This window comes from Cebus imitator, unplaced genomic scaffold (genome assembly GCF_001604975.1).
Source record: "Cebus imitator isolate Cc_AM_T3 unplaced genomic scaffold, Cebus_imitator-1.0 Scaffold273, whole genome shotgun sequence".
Classification (NCBI taxonomy): domain Eukaryota; kingdom Metazoa; phylum Chordata; class Mammalia; order Primates; family Cebidae; genus Cebus; species Cebus imitator.
In genome coordinates, this window is record NW_016107588.1 from 2,433,046 (window position 1) to 2,452,333 (window position 19,288).

Genomic DNA, 19,288 nt, shown 5'->3' on the forward strand with positions numbered 1-19,288 from the left:
CTATGTCTTTTTGTTTACTTTCTATTCTGAAATGTTTATTCTACTTTATTACGCAATGCTCAATACATGCAAGGGACTTTGAAAGTTCCTGGTACCACTGTTTAGCTTTCATCTTTGCTCAGTTCCCTATTGTCACAGTTCCTTATTTTCATAAACAGAGAAGCCACCAAACCTAGTAGCTGAAGCTTGGAATCAACCATCATTGACTCTCCATTCTTAATACTCACTATTATCTCCTGAGGAAAGATGTTTTCACTCTTTATCTGCAGGGCTTGCTACTAATGTTTAATATCATCTCAGCAAACACATGCAGAGGACCTCTGTCAGGTTCTGTGGTAAATGCTGGAGAAAGAGATGTCCCTGACATGTTTTCTGTCTTTGAAAAATTTTCAAGCAAGTGGAAGAATATAGTCATTATTTTTCCCTCAAATTTGATTTGTTCTATCTCATTTCTTCTTGCACTTAATAAAAAGTTAGGAGTCTACAGTGTACCAAACACTGAGTCGGTCATTTTATGGTATTGAGGTGAACAAAACAGACATGGCTTATATCTTTATGAAGCTTTTTGTGAAAAAAGCTAAGGAGCTGCATCTATAAGGGTCAGTGCGTGGCCAATGAATGTAATGGGTGCAAAATATTACTGGTGGAGGTGTGTCAATATTCAAGCTGGCAGCATAAATTTCCTCCTTTGTGAACAAAAAACTGTCTCTATTTCCTTAGGAAAGTATTTTGGAGGAAAACTCCCTCTTTTCCTGATAGTGAGCCAAGAACCCAGGCAGCCCAAATTTTCATCTACTTTTCCAAGTAGTCTGTGGTATCAGGGGAGCCCAGGTTCTTGCTGCAACTAGTTGCCAAAGTCAGAAGACTGCCTAATGCTTTACCCAATTTCATCCCTGACCCTGGGATCAATTGCAAGAGTCTACTTAATAGAACAGAAAAAAAAACATTTCTCAAAAAACATGAAATATGCTTTCCAGTCAGACTGATTGTAGCTATTCTGCCTTGCGACAGGATGGACGTGCAGCTAAAAATAATGTGAAATTTCTTTGACCAAAGTCTTCTCTCTCTATTAGGAAGGTGCCATTCTGTTGCTTCAATTAAATAATGAGGAAGAAAAACAAACAAGCAAATTAAACATGAAAGTTCAAGAAAGATGGAGAGAAAGTCTCAATTGTTAGAAATGTCTCCAGAGCCTGGGCACACCCACACATGCCTGCTTTCGTCAGGAAGCAGCACAGTGAGGAGCTGATTGGGACAGGCACTGCGTGTGTGCTTCTCTGGTATCCCTGAGTTTAGGTATCTGTTTGCATGTGTGTATCTATAGAATGCCTAGAATAGTGTGTGGGCTGTGAACTCTATATGTATTTATTATGTGTATATATTTGTCCGAATGTTATTTGGGGTCGTTGGTGCATGAATGAAAATGAGTGAGTGAGTGTGTGTATGTATGAAAAGAGTCACTTTATCCTTTTTATAAAACTCCTAATTCATAATTAATTCCCAACAATAGAAAAAGAGCTATATATCCCTGGTAAGTATGGTCACCTCCAATGGCCTGTGAGATCTCTGAATATACCTCACTATATTCAGAGCCCTTTAATAGATAGTTGGGCTCCCTTAGGAGCCCAGTAAGTACTCCCTAGAGTACTTGTTGAATGACCAACTGGCACAATTTTAACACCTACCTAGATTTTAACATATGCCTGTGGGACTTATGAGTCAACAGGTTGACAGAGGGCAAACAAGACATACAGGTTTTCTTGCTGTCCCTAAGAGAGAGCCATCTCCTCCATTTCTTATATCTCGTACATGGCCCTTAATGAGCTCTCCCTGTGTGTCAAATGCTGTTAAGTGCCAGAGAAGCCATGGAGACTTGATACTTGCCCTGGAAGAGTTCAAAGGAAGTCTAATGTACCCTTCGCTTTATTTTACACTTGAAAGATAAAGTTCAGACCTCTCCTTTACCCATGCCTGGCCTTCCAAACATTTGCATACTGATGATTTCTTCTCCTGAGAACTAGCTGGCATACCCAACTGACTCCTAGACCTTGCAGCTGCTTGAAAAATCATGTAAAATCAACATACCTAAGTCAACTCTTAGGCTCCAGTCTTTCCGCCCTTGTAATCCATCCTGCACAGATCACCAGATCAATCATTCCAAAACAACACATATAATTTTACTGTCCTAACAAAATCCACCCAATGGTTCTGCATTACCTATAAGAAAACCTCTACTACTTCCCTATACAACTGTTTGTGTTCGTCCCACAGGTGGAAAGAAGCTTTGTCCCCTGCCAAGTAGTAAACCCACTGAAAATAGACATACAGCAAAAAACTCTAAGTAGTGAACGTGGGCATTTCATTATCTTAAAACATATTTTCCCTGATACAAGGATTTTTATTTGCAACACAAAGTCAGTCATTCAACAAAAACTTACTGACCATCTAATAATGGCCAGGTATACAGAGCAGATACTGCCTTCTTTGTGTCTCTAAATCATAATTATTCAATTAAATATTTGATAGTAGATAGGGATAGATTGTCTATTTGGGTGGGGTCTTCTGCTTCAACTCTCCACTGCATTCTTTGTTTTGAATAGAATGGATAATGATGAGAAAGAGGGCCACCCCCTTGCTAGCTTTTCTGTGCCCTGTCCTATATTTTGAGTCTGCAATTAAGTTCTCTCCATGCCCAAATCTGTACCAAGAATAGTTTCCAGAAGTGATTTTGACTCTTTCTCCAAACTATTTGTATAATTCTGGCCATTCCGTGTCCCTAGTGGATGAAGCCCAGTTGCAAGGAACAGATTTCTTGGATGACACCACCAGCTGCTTTGCTGAGAATCCCCACCACAATTTTCTCTTCATATGACCTATCTGCACCAATATGTGTGGTGCCAGTAGAGTGTGAAGGGAGAAGTCAGGTAAGGTTTAATTGAGGATAGGGAGCCAAGCCAAGTATTGAATTATTTGTCATGGGACAAAAATAAGGGCACTCCTGAAATGGGGTATATACTTTATATGTGAATAGGTGGGGAAAGCAGGGCATAGATAGATTTGGCTAAATGTAGGGTGGCAAGAGTAGGAAATTCATATGAGAAAAGACCACTCCTTAGAATATAGCTACAAGGCCCCGCCATAGGAAAGCTCCAATTTATTTTCTTTAGTCTATTGCATCCTCTTTCACATTTACCTTTGCAAGAACTATACTTACCATGTCAGTATCTGACACAGGGCCAAAACTGGTCACATAGATGTCAGTCTTCACCTCAGTCACTGCATCTAAGTGAAACAAAGTAGAAAAGCAGAATGTCAGGAAAGGCTTTTGTCTTAGCTCAGAGAGAATCCAGTGCAGCACTCTGAATGACAGCCAATTTACCACTTCTGATGAAGGAAGACCCCTCAAAAACTTCTCATCTGTGCTATTTCTTCACAGGGAACATCCTGGATACAGATTCAAAGTCTATCCCTTTAGATATCATTGAAAATGACAGTAGAATACCAAAACAACAAAGCTTAGATAGGGCCCTTAGAGATCCCTGATATTCACAAGAGCTGAGTTCTCACATTAGGCTTACCCTTACCTGTAGTAGGTTACAAATGTTGCAATAACCAACACTTTCCCACTTCTAGGAACATAGGATGATTGTGCTTCCACTCCCCTGCCTTTTTAACGTAGGGAAGGGTAATATGAATGGTTCTGGATGTGGGAGAAAGTAATATGTGTCTCTCATGGCTGGAATAATTAATGTCTAATGTAAGATCCTCCATGCCATGATGATCATAAAAACACGCATTGATACAGTGCTACAATAATATTGAAAAAGTCTGGAATGACAAGCTAATATATGGAGGACCACTGCCCTGAAGAGTTCCCTGGATCCACAATAGACTTTGCATGAATGAGAAATAAATTTTTATTGCGTTAGGTGTCTCATATTTGCAGATAACTGATATCATTTGATACACTCTTTGCATTTATTTTCCTTCACTGTAACCATTTGTTTTACTTTTCTATCTTCCTTCCTAACCCTGGGGCTTCTGAAAGGTTTATTACTCAGATGTTGCTCACTAAGCATCAAGTTTTGCATGAATGGATTAATCTTATCAGATATCACATATTTGCCAAATTGGAAATTAATACTGTCTTAGTCCATTCAGGCTGTTACAATAAAATATCTTAGGCTGGGTAATTTATAAAGAACATAAATTCATTGCTCACAGTTCTAGAGTCTGGGAAGTCTGAGATCAAGGCACCACCAGGTTCAGTGTCTGGTGAGGGTCCATTCCTCATAAATGTTGCCTTCTATGTCCTCACATGATGGAAAGGGCTAGGGAGCTTGCTCAAGCCTCTTTTATAAGAGCATACCTCAAATGGAGCATGAGCTAAGGCAGGCTACTCCAGCCTTGCAAAGCCACCCCAGCCTACCAAACACCTCAAGATTACAGTAAGCCAAACAAGTCTCACTCCAGCCCAGTATGCCTAACCCTAGTTGAGCATACCAGTAACACAGCTAATAGGAGTAAAGCCCAAACAAGACTTGATGTATGTCCATAATAGAGCTGGCTACTGCAGTTCGTGGTGCTATTTATTTTCTCTCATGGAATGGTAGTGAATGCATCTACTTCATCTGTACCATATTAGCTGTACTCATTCAGACCTGAGTTTTGGCACAAATGTATTTTAGCTCTTGTTCATTTCCCACTTTCCAGAACCATTCCTTAGGCTTAATATATTGTGCCCATATTCAGGCACTTATGTGTTCAATATACTCAAGGGCACTGCACTCATCCATAAACATCCCATGTTCAGAACAGACTTTGAGTATCATTTAATAATAATCCAGACTATAATCAATTCCCCAAAAGACACAATTTACTCCCAAGCTTAATCAGCAAATAGCATGTCTCTGAAACTAGAGCTGTGTTTTAAATAGCTGGGTTTTCATTTAGAGCAGATGATTATTTGGAGCTATTTCTGTACTTGAAGGAGAAGACACAAAACTTCAGAACGCAGAATATGCCCCCTTAAGGTTTCTCCCTTCAGACACATTGCCAGGCTCACTTGCTAAAGAAGCAAATGCCCATATACCTACTGTATGACTTAATGATCTCCAATTATCCTATCTCCAAATACATAAAATAAAATAAATTCATTAATGGAAAAGACCATGATTATATTTGAATCCAATATTTCAGGCAAAAACATTCCAGATACAGAACAACTTTCTACATTAATATAGTTGTTAAAATTGTAAGATAGTCATGCAGACTTCCAATGTCCTATAGAAAAGAAGAGATAGTGGGAAACGTCTACAAAATTTATAGGTGATATGGCTTGGCTCTGTGTCCCCACCCCAATCTCACCTTGAATTGTAATCCCCATAATCCCCACATCGCAAGGCAGGACCAGGTGGAGGTAATTGAACCGTGGAGATGGTTTCCCCCATGTATGCTGGCTGATTGAGAACACTGCCAGCCTACAGTTCGAGAGTAAAATGACAAAGTGCCCAAGACAGAAGGCACTGAGGGGACAGGCATAAGAAATTTCATTTGCAAACATTTTTTAAGTAAGGCAGAATAGGAAAACGATACCACAGAGGGAAAGACAAAAGAGAGAAGTGAATGCACAAGATCTTTGTGCTCAATCAAAAGCTAAAAACAAGAAGAAAAGAAATCAAAGCCTGTGGAATCAAAAGAAGAACCTATCAATTATTTCCCAGCCAGAGTTTTCCCATATCTATTCTATGGGTAAGGCTCTGTCCTAGGCCCCGGAAGGGAAAAGAGAAATTAATAGGACATAGTTTCTGCCTTAAAGTAGCTTACTGAGGAAGAGGAATAAAAAGGGGGACAGAACAGAGAACCATGTTACTGCCCATTTTGTAGCCAGAGATCCGTCTTTTAGAAACTGTTTCCAAATTCCATTATATTGGACTAAATAGGTAGTTGTTTGCATGACAGGAGAGATTCTACTCATTGCCTTGCCTCTTTCCTCCACTTCCAGGATGAAGTCTTCCAGATTGTTGACTATAGCTTAAGCCAAGGGATTTCAGAGGGAAAAGCAGACACAGTTAAATTTGACAAAAATCCAACTGGAGAATCTTTCCGGAGCTTGACTAAACCATTGATGCTAACTATGTCATTTGAGGGACATAAGGGAAATATCTTCATACTCAGAAAGTTCTTCCTAGGGTCTATTCTCAGTATCTTCTGCTGTTATTTACTCTTCTTATGTTTTCAGAAATAGGGACCATCTGGGGATTCTAAATGTCCACCATGACATGAAAACACTATTCCTATTATCTGAAAGTTAATGTTGTTACTTATGTATTATTGCTACCAGGAAAACATAGATAGAATTCAATCTTTTCATCCCTGACCTTGGGTATATTCCAGGTGTCTAGACCCAGGTCTTCTTCAACAGTGGTTGGTAGCTCTCTGCTTCTCCACACTAATGGGATCCAAGAAAAAAAAAAAAAAAAAAAGGTCTAGAGAAGAGTTATAGCAGGAAGGTGTTATATTAGTAGAATATTTGTGGTAATAGGTAGGTCTCATATCCATTAAAAGGAGACTATAAAAGAGAACTGCAGAAAATTTATTTATAGAAATGGCAAACAATTGCAAAAGCTATTATTGTAAGGGTGAGTTTAAAAATGAATTTTCTGTTCATGTGTCAAATCAAGAAAGACACTAAAATGTAGAAATGTTGATGGTGGGTGAGAGGGTGAGGGCCTATAAATGTGTGGCAAGGTAGAAGATGGGATGTGATGTGGATTATAATCAGCAGATAAATCAGCTGCAAGCTCATTGGCAAGATGATTAATTACTGGCATTATTGATTTGAGAGAAGATTCTATTGTAGCTAGCTGTGCTATGACTAGATACATATGCAATATTTTATATGTTCCAGAATCTTCTCTGGCATATGGTTGAATAAAACTGGATGATTCAAGGTGGAGAATAAGAAGGAAAAGATACGAAAACATCTTCGTGTCACTTCAGCAAGCAGGACCTCACATACGGTTAAGGCAATGATTCCCAAACTTGGCTACATATTAGACTCACATGTGGAGCTTTTAAATCTTCTTATTGTCCTACTTCCACCCCAGTCCAGTTAAATCAGAACAACTGTGGCTAAAGTCCAAGAATCAGTACTTTTCATTATGGTAAAATACCGGGAATCAATATTTTTTAAATATCATAAGGTGATGACAATGTGCATCAAATTTAGTGCCCAAAATCAAATTTGGTGCATCAAAAGCTGAGCACCACTGTATTAAGTCTCATTGGCCTCATTGGGAGTGCTCAGAGCCCTCGGAAAAGACTGTTGTCAACTACTTCCTTGATTAGTCCTTAGGCATCCGCTCAGTCTAATTTCAGATCCAAACCTACTCTGTGGAGATTGATATTAGGCATTAATTTAATTGGACCTCTTGGGCAGAAAGTGAAACAAAGTAGTAACGAAAGACTGCAGTCTTTTTGTTGCTATGTACTATCCCTCTCCACCAATTGTGATTTATGAATGTTTCTCCATTTTCCTAGTTGGGCGTTTGTGCAAGAGAACCCTTCTCACAGTTTTCAGTAACAAATATTGGGGTTATACAAGGTACACAAACCTTCATGTCAGACATGAAGTTCCTTTCCTTCCTGTCCTTCTCTACCGTCTCCTCTCTTCTCCTCACCACTCCTCTCCTCTCCATCAAAAACTAAGGTAAAACAGTTTAAAAGTTTCTCAAACATTTAATCATAGAATTGCTACATGACCCCACAATTCCACTACGAGGTATAAAACCTGAAAACAGGTGTTCAAACAAAAGCTTATACATAAGTGTTTACAGCAATACAATTTACATTAGCCAAAAGATGGAAGCAGCTCAAATGTTTATGAATGAATAAACAGATAAACAAATTGTGGTTTATCCATAAAATGGAATATTATTCATAAAAAAGAACGGCATACTGATACATGTACTGATACATGGATGTACCTCTAGTATATCACACTATATCAAAGAAAGCAGGCACAAAAGGCCACATATTGTATGATTCCATGTACACGAAATATTCAGAATAGGTGAGTGCATAGAAAATGCAAATTCATGATTGTCAGTGGCTGAGAAGGGGAGAAACAGGGGTAAAAGCTTAATGAATGATGGGTTTTACTTTGGAGGGATGGAAATAATTTGGAAATAGAAGTTGTGGTAGCCTAATGCTGTGAAAATGTACTAAATGCCACTGAATTGTTCCTTTAAAATGGTTACCTTTTTATATTATGTGAATTTCACCTCAACAAATGATTTAAAACAAAGTCAACTCTTCTTTTTTCTTCTTTCTTGAAATGGAGTTTTGCTCTTGTCACCAGGCTGGAATGCAATGGCTCCATCTCAGCTCACTGAAACCTCTGCCTTCCAGGTTCAAGCAATTCTCCTGCCTCAGCCTCCCGAGAGTAGTTGGGATTACAGGCACCTGCCACCACGCCTAGCTAATTTTTTTAGTTTTAGTAGAGACGGGGTTTCACCATATTGGTCAGGCTAGTCTCGGACTCCTGACCTCAAGTGATACACCCACCTCGCCTCCAAAAGTGCTGAGATTACAGGCGTAAGCCACCACACCAAGCCAAAGTCAACTCTTAATCAGTCATCTTAATGTCTTTGTGTCCATCAACCGCTACCAAATTGTTTGGAGTTGGATATCATTCAGTGTTGCTCTCATACCCATTCCCAGCACAGTTTTTTGTTTGTTTAATCTGTCTTACTTTTATTTTTACTTTATTTTGAATGTCAGCTCTAACAGGAAGGGATCAGTAAACACCCTGGACTCAAATTCAAGAGGCCAATGTACTATTCCTTGAACTGGGAAATTGTCCTCTCTGCTATGAGCCTGCGTTTCACCATCTGTAACCTTCCCACTTTCTCAGCAATGTTTTGAGAACACAATATTACATAAATGTAAGGACTAAATGGATGTGAAAGTGCCCTGCTGTACAGAATTAATGAAAGGTAATAAGGATCCTGGGAATCTCTTTGTTTTTTCTTCCAATTAAAGAAAGAATTCCTTCTGCACTAGTAGCAGCCTATAAATGAGCAATATGTTATCAGATATACTCTTTTCTTCACATTCTTTGAAGCAACTTTTGTAATGAGAGGATTACATTGTAATTGATTTCTGTTAAAAAATATTAACACCAACCTTTTCTCTAATCCTGCTTGGGTGCTTAACACTGCTTACATTTACTCTGGTCTTTTTTAAGGAAGCTAAAACACAGATCTACCTGGGCATAAAATCTGCATTTTGAGAAAATGGAACAAAGAAACTCTTAAGAGACCAAGGATATGTTTGTTTCCCTTAACATAATTCAAACAGCTTAGCTTTGGAAACTAGCTCTTGTCTCATTGAGCTACCATTTCTAATTTATAAGATTTTAAGAAAAAATGCTATGTCTTATCCATCCTTTCATCCCCAGAGCACTTAGCAGAGTATCTACCTTATAAAAGGGACTAAATAAAATGAATTAAATAATAATTTAATCCATCGATATCCCTGTGGAACTTATAAAGCTCATTTATTTGTTGATGGAATCAGACAACAGAGAGGCTGGAAAATTATCCCAATGCCAAAAAGAATGTTCTTACTTTAACTGTGCTTTGTAACTATCAACACCTTGGGAAGATAGGCTTAACTGGTTACATAGAATACTTTCTTTATTAAGGCTAATATCAATTGGCAGTAAAATTCCGGGTCAGATTGGTAAACAAAAAAACATAAGCTTTGGAAAAAGAGATAATTACTAGCAGGCGCTACCATGGATTCAGTAAAAACAAATTATGTCAAACTTGACTTTCATGGAAAACAAAATTGTCACACATTTCACATCAGAGATAAGTTGTTGACATTGTGTATCTGAATTTCATCAAGGCACTGACAGACTATTTCATGTGTCCATTACACTACCTTGTTCTGTCAAATAACTTATTAATATGACTTTTCAGTTATCTTTTTAATATGGCTTCTCTCTTCATAATTCATAGAAGAGAGAATACCTACAGCCACTAATTCATTCCCTGTGTTCCTTTTCTGGTGGAGAATGAAAAGTATTTCTCAAAAAAAAAATGCTATGTTAAGATTGCTAATCAGGAGAGGTTGTGACATTTCTGTTCACCTTGTGTTTATATATAATTTCAGTTATAGCAAGCACTTTCCCAAGCACTTTCTTTCCCAGTACTTAGGTGAAAGAAAGGGGGAAGAAAACAAACTCCCATTTACTGAGCACTATTTGATAGGTTATTTACATAATTTATTTTCTTAATCCTCAGAACAACTTGGCAAGGTATCTCAACCGTTTTTTTACAGATGAGAAAACAGACTTGGGGAAGGCAAGAAAGTGCTCCATGATTAGACAACTAGAACAGCTGGCAGAAACAGAACTGACCTGGTCTGTCTGACTGTAAAAGCCATGTTCTCTTGTGAAGACCCTGTTTGAAGGGGCGAAGATCCATGCCAAGACAAAGGCCTGCGTAGACAAAAGCTGCCTTATCATGAGCAGGACACAAGCCCTAGAGTGCTTTGCTTTAACTCACAAGCATCATCTGGCTTCTCATTTAAAAATTTTATGGTCAGAAATTATCTTTGGAGGCTTTGGAATTCAAATTCAGCAAGTTTAATCATACTACTTACTGAAAATTTCTTCCTAATGGCATACATTATCCACCCATCACAACTCCCTTTGCACAAGCCAAGTGTAGATCACTAGATGTAGGACAATCATTTGGATAAGAACTGTGAGCTGAGAATTGGCCATTGTTTTTCTTCCTGGGACAATTTTGTGATCCTTGGCATTGCTTACACGCCAAAGATCTGGGTGTGGTCCCGGTAGAAAGCATCAAAGCTTTTAGCGGATACATGAGACTGGTATAATAAAACTGAAAAATTGAAATTTATAATGCAATGGCAGGCTTTTCTCATACAACATTTGCTGAATTCTCAAGTTGCACAAGAGGCTGAAGAGGCAGGCCAAAAAATCAGAAAAGAAAAGCAAAATATCCTATAGCCTTGCAGTGTTTATGAAACAAATACTCATCAGGGAAAGGAGGACTGAAAACAAAACAAAACAAAAGGCAAGAGTTGAAGGCCTTAGAAAAGATCTACTATCACTTTTCACCCTAGGCTACAAATCAGTTCTAGGCAAAGAAAGAGGCCAACTCCGTATCTGGCAACTGAAAGAAGGCCACTGCAGGGAGACAGAGAAGCCAGAAGAAAATTGGAGTTCAAATGGGGATACAAAGACAAAACTAGAGATTTAAAGGTGTCCCACTCACATGGATAGTCTCTTTCTCAGGCCTCTGAAAAAATTTGAAAATGTTTGAAAGTAGAAGGCTAAAGAGATAAGCTGATAACATCTGAATGGCACAACAATCTCTATTTAAGTGCTAAGGAGAAGAGACCAAAGAGGATCTAGGTCAAAAGACTTGGAGGGCTACAACCTAGGAATATCCAGAATGGGAATTGAACTGAATCTTATCAAAACTGAATTCAAGCCTCAACTTAGATCAGTCTCTGAATTGAGTGGATTGGTCTCTTACTTTACTTGCCCATAAGAAGAAAGAAAGGGTAAAATATCCTGGTGGAAGATAACATCATCTGAGCGCTCTTTTGTTCTTTAATAACATAAAACATACAATTAAAATGTACTATACAGTTGTCCCTTGCTATCTGTGGGACATTGGCTCCAGGACTTCCTGTAGATACCAAAATCCGTAGGTGCTCAAGTTCCCTATATAAAATGGCATAACATTTGCATATAACATGTGCACATTCTCCCGTATACTTTAAATCATCTCTAGGTTATTTATAATACCTAATAGCACATAATTGGTATGTAAATAGTTGTTAAACTGTGTTCTTTAGGCAATAATGACAATAAAATCTATACACGTTTAGTATGGGTGCAATTTTTTTATTTTTAATCCATGGTTGGTTGAATCTACAGATGCAGTCTGGCTGTACATACATACACACACACACACACTCCCCTATGTACACATATATATTTAAATTAAATAACAAGTTAATTAAATCAATAAAAGGCAAGAAACAAGACAAAAAGGAACATGACAAGGTGGGCAAGTGGAAAACAAATATTAAGGTTACATGAACAAATTTTTGATAAATTACTTTAAATGTAATTAAGCTAAGTACTCTAAGTAAAAGGGTAAGAATATCAAACTGGATAAAACAACATAATCCAACTGTCAGAGGCTAAAAAGAGAAACATTTAAATATAAGGACACGTAAAGTGTGAAAACAAAGGATGGATGAAGATGAACAAAGCAAACACTAACTTCACCCCCGCCACTTTCCAAAAAGAAGGGTAGCTTGAGTGATTGTAGTCAACATAGACTTTAGGGCAAAAAGCAATACTGAAATAAAGAGGGCTCTTTAAACTCATAAGGAGCTAATCAGACAAAAATATCATAATCTATCTATATGCAGTTATTATTATAAATGTATATGAGTAAAAATTGAGACATGCAAAAGGAGAAATACATACATTGAAAATCAGATAAAAATACCATTTTATCTGATTTTAAGATTTTATTTAGATGTGACACTTCATAAATTATATTCAAGTGAATGTTTATTGTATGTTAATAATTGTGAAACAATTTACAATTTAGATGAAACAAATTTTTCAAACATATACTGTTACAGAAGATCTGACAAAAATTAACAAAGATGATTGATTGATACACTGCACACTACAATGAGAATATTCACATTATTTTCCACAGTGTGTGGAAAATTTCCCAAAACTGACTATATGCTGAACCATAAAAATGCCCTGAAAAATTTTACAAGCTTGAAATCATTTAAAGTATATTCTCTTATTATATTAGAATTAGGCTAAAAATAAGAAAAATAAGAAGAACAAAATCATCAACTCCCTGAAAATTAAGCAATACATTTCTAAATAATTCTTGGATCAAAATGAAATAAAATTGATACTGGAAAACATTTTACATAAAATACATATAAAAATAAGGATACAATATTTTAAAATTTAGCTGGATTTTGAATGCAATTAAATCACTGTTTAGATGAAATGTATAAATTTTTCTGTATTAGAAAAAGAGAAAAACAAAATAATGGGATTATATATATTTATATAAAAATATTATTCATATTTATTATATTTATTATAAAAAGTGAAATGAAGACACTGCAAAAAAAGGAAAATGATAGACCAATGTCTGTCATTAAAAGTGATGCAAAATATCAAGGAAAATATTAGTAAATTAAATGCAATGATACATAAAGTAATGCATCATGATCAAGCATAGCTTATTTCTGGAATGCAAGGGTGGTTTATCACTCATAATTTAATTAATTCATGATATAAATGTAATTCATTATAAGAACAGAAAAATGGGGAAAAATCACATGGTAATCTTGGTAGGTATAGAAATAAGCATTTAATAAAATGCAGTTTATTCATACATTTCTCAGCAAACTAGGAAGAGAAAAGAACTTCCTTAATCATATAAAAAATTTACAAAGTAAACCTACAACAAATTTCATTATTAATGGTGAAATACTGTAAGCTTTCCACTGAAATAAGAAACAAAACAAAGATAGCTTCTACTACCTCTTCTATTCTACTCTAATTGAAGATGATATAAATTTGTATGCAGAAAATCTAAAAGAAATAATAGACAAACGTTGGAATTAATAAGTCAATACAAAAAGACTTCGAGATACATGGGCAATATATAAAACCAATCATATCTCTACATAGGTATAACAAATTTTGCTTTATCTTTCTTTTGCCTTAAGCCTCCTAGATTGAAGAACAAATTTTTAAAATAGCATGAAAAATCATCTCAAGGCATAGATCAAGCAAATGAGACCTTGAAAGTAAAAAGGCCAAAACATTATTGAGATAAATTAAAGGATAAAATAAATAAGAAAATACAAGTTTATGAATTAGAACATTCAGCATTACAAAGCTTTTTAAAACTCCAAAAGTTTACTTATATATTCAATATGAAGCCAACCTCAGCAGTTGTTTTTTTCAGAAAATGATAATCTGATTATAAAATTTATCTAGAAATTTAAAGGGCCATGAATAGTCAAGATAATCTTGAAAATAACAAGGCTGGATGACTTATATTGCCAGATATCAAACCTATCATAAATATATAGTAATTAAGATAGAAGCCACATCTATCATGAGAATGAAGGTTGGCTTAAACATATGAAAATCAATCATTGTAATTTACCATATCAACACACTAAAAAAAGAAAAATTATATAGCTAGCTTAGCAGACACAGAAAGAGCAACTGAAAAATTCTGACATTCCTGGCAAAAACTTTTAGCAAACTAGGAGTAGAAGAAAACTTCCCAAACTTAATAAACTGCATCTAGAAAAAACCTACACCTATCATCATATTTAATGGTGAAAGACTGAAAGCTTTCTCCCTAAGATCAGGAACAAGACAATGGTGTCTGCTTTCACCATGTGTATCCAACATTATATATGAAGTCTACTCAGTGCAATAAAGCAAGAAAAAAGAGCACAAGAAGAATTAAAATGGTCTTTCTTCTTATATGACATAATCATTTAAGTATATTATCTGATTAATCTGCAAAAAAAAAAGCTACTAGAAGTTTCATGTCTGATATGAAAACATGAGGAACTCTGCAGACCTGCTTCTCAGTGAACCGGAAATTTATTATTATTATTTTTCCTTTCTGGGGAGAATGGGTTCTGGCTATGTTGCCCAGCCTGGTCTCAAACTCCTGGGCTCAAGCTATCTTCATGCCTTTGCCTCCCTAACTGCTGGAACGACAGGTGTGAGCCACTGGTCTCAAATTTATTTTTGTAGCAACCAAATAAAGTTTCTGAAAATGGTCCTATGGTCATACATAAATTTTTTTAAATTTATTCAAGAAAGAATTTATTCAAGAAAATCTACTAAAACTGAGTAAGAAAGCAAGAGTCTAGAATATTTAAACCAAGAATGATTCCCACTCCTCCCACGCCCCAGCTCAGTGAAACAGAAACTCTATTCTAGATGGGTGCAACCAAGAGTTCCATCTCTCAGTTGAAGAGCTAACTTCCTGGGAAAGGCACGATGTCAGCATTTCTCATCCAGGAATAAGCTACCTGTTGCTAAGCTAAATTCTAGGCAACTTTGGCTGAGAGCTTCTTCCTTTCTTGCTCCCAGCCCTCACTTATGGCATGGAGACTCTAACTTGGGCATGGCACTACTGAGAGTACTGTGGCCTCAAGTGCTCTTGATCTGGCTAAGGTAGCAGTGGTCCATGCTGGAAAATGCAAGCTGAGGAGACGTGGGACCACTGCCATCACCCCTCTACCAAGCACTCAGCAACTAACATAGGGTCATTTCTCAGAGAAAAGTGTGCCTTGTTCTCACCCCAAGAACTAGAACCATAGCTTAGAGATTTTGCCCAAGAGAGAAGCAGACCATAGAAGAGAGAGCATCAGATCGTTCCCCAAAGGAACTGACTGCATTTCCAACAAAGTATGGGGAATTTCAAGCTTAGCCGTGCTCTAAAAAACAATGGAGACTGTAGTGAAAGGCAATTAGGAGAAAATTCAAAGATCCATTGGACATATAGGCTAAACTGCAGATCAGCTAGTTTGCTGAAGAGAAACTGGGAAAAAGAAAGCTAGAAGGATCCCTTCTGTAGTCAGAACAAATACCAAACCTTTAACCTCTGGAGCTATTGAAACCTTCAAATATTTTTTTAAATTTTATTTTTACAGATGTAAGTGTACAACTGCAGTTGTGTTATATGGATATATTGCATAGTGGCGATGTCTGGACTTTCACTATACCCATCACCTGAAACTGCAAAGATTTTTTTTCAAAGACAAGAGTCTCTTTCTGTTTACCCAGGCTGAAGTACAGTGGCAGAGTTATGGCTCGCTGTCTCTAGTTCTTGAGCTCAAGCAATCCTGCTACCTCAGCCTTTCGAGTAGCTGGGACTACAGTTGCATGCTACTGTGCCCAGCTAATTTTCTTATTGTTTCATATAGACAGGGTCTCACTATGTTACCAAGGTTGATCTTGAACTTCTAACCTCAAGCGACACTCCTGCTTTAGCCTCCCAAAGTGTTAGAATTACAGGAGTAAGCCACAGCATCCTGCCAGTTTCAAAGTTTTTTGAAGTATATTTTTTTAATCTATTTAACACTGAGGTCCAGGGAAAGGAGAACTATTGGCCCCCCAAAGGGCACTTACTCAGACCTATGATAAAAGGTTTTTGTGTATCCCACCCCACTACAGGCCTTTATTCTTTATATTTCATATCTCCACACTTTAATTTTTTTCTCCTGCCAATGACACTTATAGTCAAAACTTAGTTATAATAATGGTCCCAAGGAGAATGATTTTAACATAGCCAATGACCAAGTTAATGCTAAGAAACTGTTCCTGTTTTAGCTCACAATGCCTGCACTTCTCCATATCACTGCTTATTAATATGTAGCTTGGATTGTGTAAAATTTAAACCTTTTCCTTGTTCTAATGTAACCAAAAAAATTCCTTTTGGCAGTCAGACAGACATCTTCATTACCAACCATAAGTTTCCAACCGTTGCTTGACAATCATCCCACCCATCCCATAAGTTTAAATGTATAACTTGTCAATGAGCAACGTTTTCCTAAGACAACATAGACATTTAGAAATACTTGCTGCCCTTTTGTAAGTTTAGTGGAGTTTCTTAGTGCATATAAAATTCAATGAGACCAGGAAACAAGATGAGTGGAACTGGATCTTTCAGGAACAGCTAATTAATAAAGAGAAAAGCACTTTGTTGGCCTCCTAGAAAGACCCCAGTTTTAAAATCCAGGGTCTCCAGAAGACTGCATTATAATTTTCAGAAGCCAGTTTCAGAAAGAGTTTTAAACATTATAAAGAAAATTATTTTAGGAGTCACAGAATAATATGTCTCAAAGGATATCAAGTGGTCCCACAATTCTATTTTAAACTGCTTCAAGAGGAAATCTTTTGGCTATAAGAGACAAGTCAGAGTCATAGATGTCTTCTAATTCCCCTTTCAGATGGATTCGCGTTTAATTAATCCACCCATTAAAAAGCTACGAGGAGAGAGAAATTTCAAGTTATGGTTGCAGAGTATTTGGTCATGTGGACTCCCCCCAAAATAACTCAGAATCAAGGCAAAATATTTAAAAAGAACAAATTTACTTGTGCATAATAGATGTACATGGTTTTGGGATACATGTGATAATTTAATATATTCATATAGTTTGTAAAGATTAAATCAGTGTATTTAGGATATTCATCACCTTAGATAATGCATCTTTTCTTTGTGCTAGAACTGTTCAAATTTTTTACTCCTAGATATTTTGGAATAAAAATACATTATTGTAAAGTCACCCTAATGATTATACTAAGACTAGGTCTTATTTTTTCTAACTGTACATTTATACCTAATCTACTTCTCTTCATCTCTCCCTTCCTCCTACCCTTCCAGCATCTAGTAACCACCAATATGCTCTCTACCTCCATAGAATCCACTATTTTAAGGCCCACACGTAAATGACAGGAACTTATTACTTTGGCTGGGCATGGTGACTCACCACTGTAATCCCAGCACTTTGGGAGGTTAAGGTGGGAGGATTGTTTGAGCCCAGGAGTTCAAGACCAGCCTGGGCAACATAGTGAGACCCTGTCTCTACAAAAAATAAATAGAAAAATAAGTTAGCCTGCAGTCCCAGCTATTCAGGAGGCTGCAGCAGAAGGACCCCTTGAGCCCAGGAGATCATGGCTGCAGGGAGCCGTGATCATGCTACTGCACTCCAGCCTGGGTAACAGGCAAGACTCTGTCTCAAAAAAATTTTTTAAAGCAAAAAAAAAAAAAACAGAAAAAATCAATTTTGTAATTTTCCATGGCTGAATAATATTTCATGATGTACATAGGCCACATTTTCTTTATCCATTCATCTGTTAATGGGCACTTAAGTCAATTCCACATTTTGGCTATTATGAATAGTGCTGCAATAAACATGGGAGTACAAATATGTCTTGGATATATTAATTTATTTTGTTTTAGATAGATACCCAGTAGTGCAATTGCTGGATCATATGGTAGCTCTGTTTTTAGTTTTCTGAATAATCTCCACACTGTTCTGCATAATGCCCATACTGATTTACATTCCACCCAACAGTGTCCAAGGGTTCTCCTTTTACTGTATCATCACCAGCATCTGCTACTTTCCATCTTTTGGATAAAAGCCATTTTAACTGAGTTGAGATGATATCTAATTGTACTTTTGATTTGCATTTCCCTGATTGTTAATGATGTTAAGCATTTTTCCATATACATCTTGGCCATTTGTATGTCTTCTGAGAAATGTCTATTCACATATTTTGCTCATTTTTAAATTGGATTATTTATTTTTTGCTCTTGAGTTTTTTGAGATCCTTATATATTATAGTTGTTAATCTCTTGTCAGATAGGTAGGCTGCAAATGTTTTCTCTCATTTTGTGGGTGTCTGTTCAGTTTACTGATTGTTTCTTTTGAAGTATAGAAGCCTTTTAACTTGATAGAATCACATTTGTTTATTTTTGCTTTTGCCATCTGTGCTGTTGAGTTCTTGGAACAATATTATTTGTCCAGACCAACTTCCTGGAGCATTTCTCCAATATTTTTTCCCAATAGTTTTATAGTTCAGGTCTTAGATTTTAGTATTTAATTTATTTTGATTTTATTACTGTGTATGATGGAGATAGGGGTTGAGTTTATTTATATTCTTTATATTCCATATCTCTCCACTTTAATTTTTGCATATAGTTATCCAGTTTTCCCAGCATTATTTATTGAAGTGACTGCCCTTTTATCATTGTATGTTCTTGGATCTTTTGTTCAATATAAATTGGCTGTAAATATGTGGATTTCTATGTGGGTTTTCTATTCTGTTCCATTGGTTTTTGTGTCAGTTTTTATGCCAGTATGATGCTGTTTGGATTACTACAGTTTTGCAGTTGATTTTGAAATCAAGGAGTGTGATGCCTCCAACTTTGTTGTTTATTTTCAAATTGCTTTGACTATTTGGCGTGTCTTGCCATCTTATGTACATTTAAGGATTTTTTTTCCCTATTTCTATGAAGAATGTCATTGGCATAATGGTAGAGATTGCAATGAGTCTGTAGATTGTTTTAGGTAGTATTGTCATTTTAACAATATTAATAAATAAACTCAAATACACCCAACCAATCTTCAACAAAGCAGACAAAAA

General features: G+C 36.5%; 1 protein-coding gene across 2 annotated transcripts in view; it reads right to left on the reverse strand.

Annotated features, from left to right (window-relative positions):
• The window catches only part of GABRA3 (gamma-aminobutyric acid type A receptor subunit alpha3), a 250,766-nt gene that overhangs the window by 113,113 nt on the left and 118,365 nt on the right, over positions 1–19,288 (reverse strand). For both annotated transcript variants that reach the window (XM_017500892.2, XM_037728628.1), the window contains exon 4: positions 3,215–3,282. In XM_017500892.2, the coding sequence (XP_017356381.1) occupies positions 3,215–3,282 (68 nt within the window). The remainder of the gene's footprint in view (positions 1–3,214; positions 3,283–19,288) is intronic.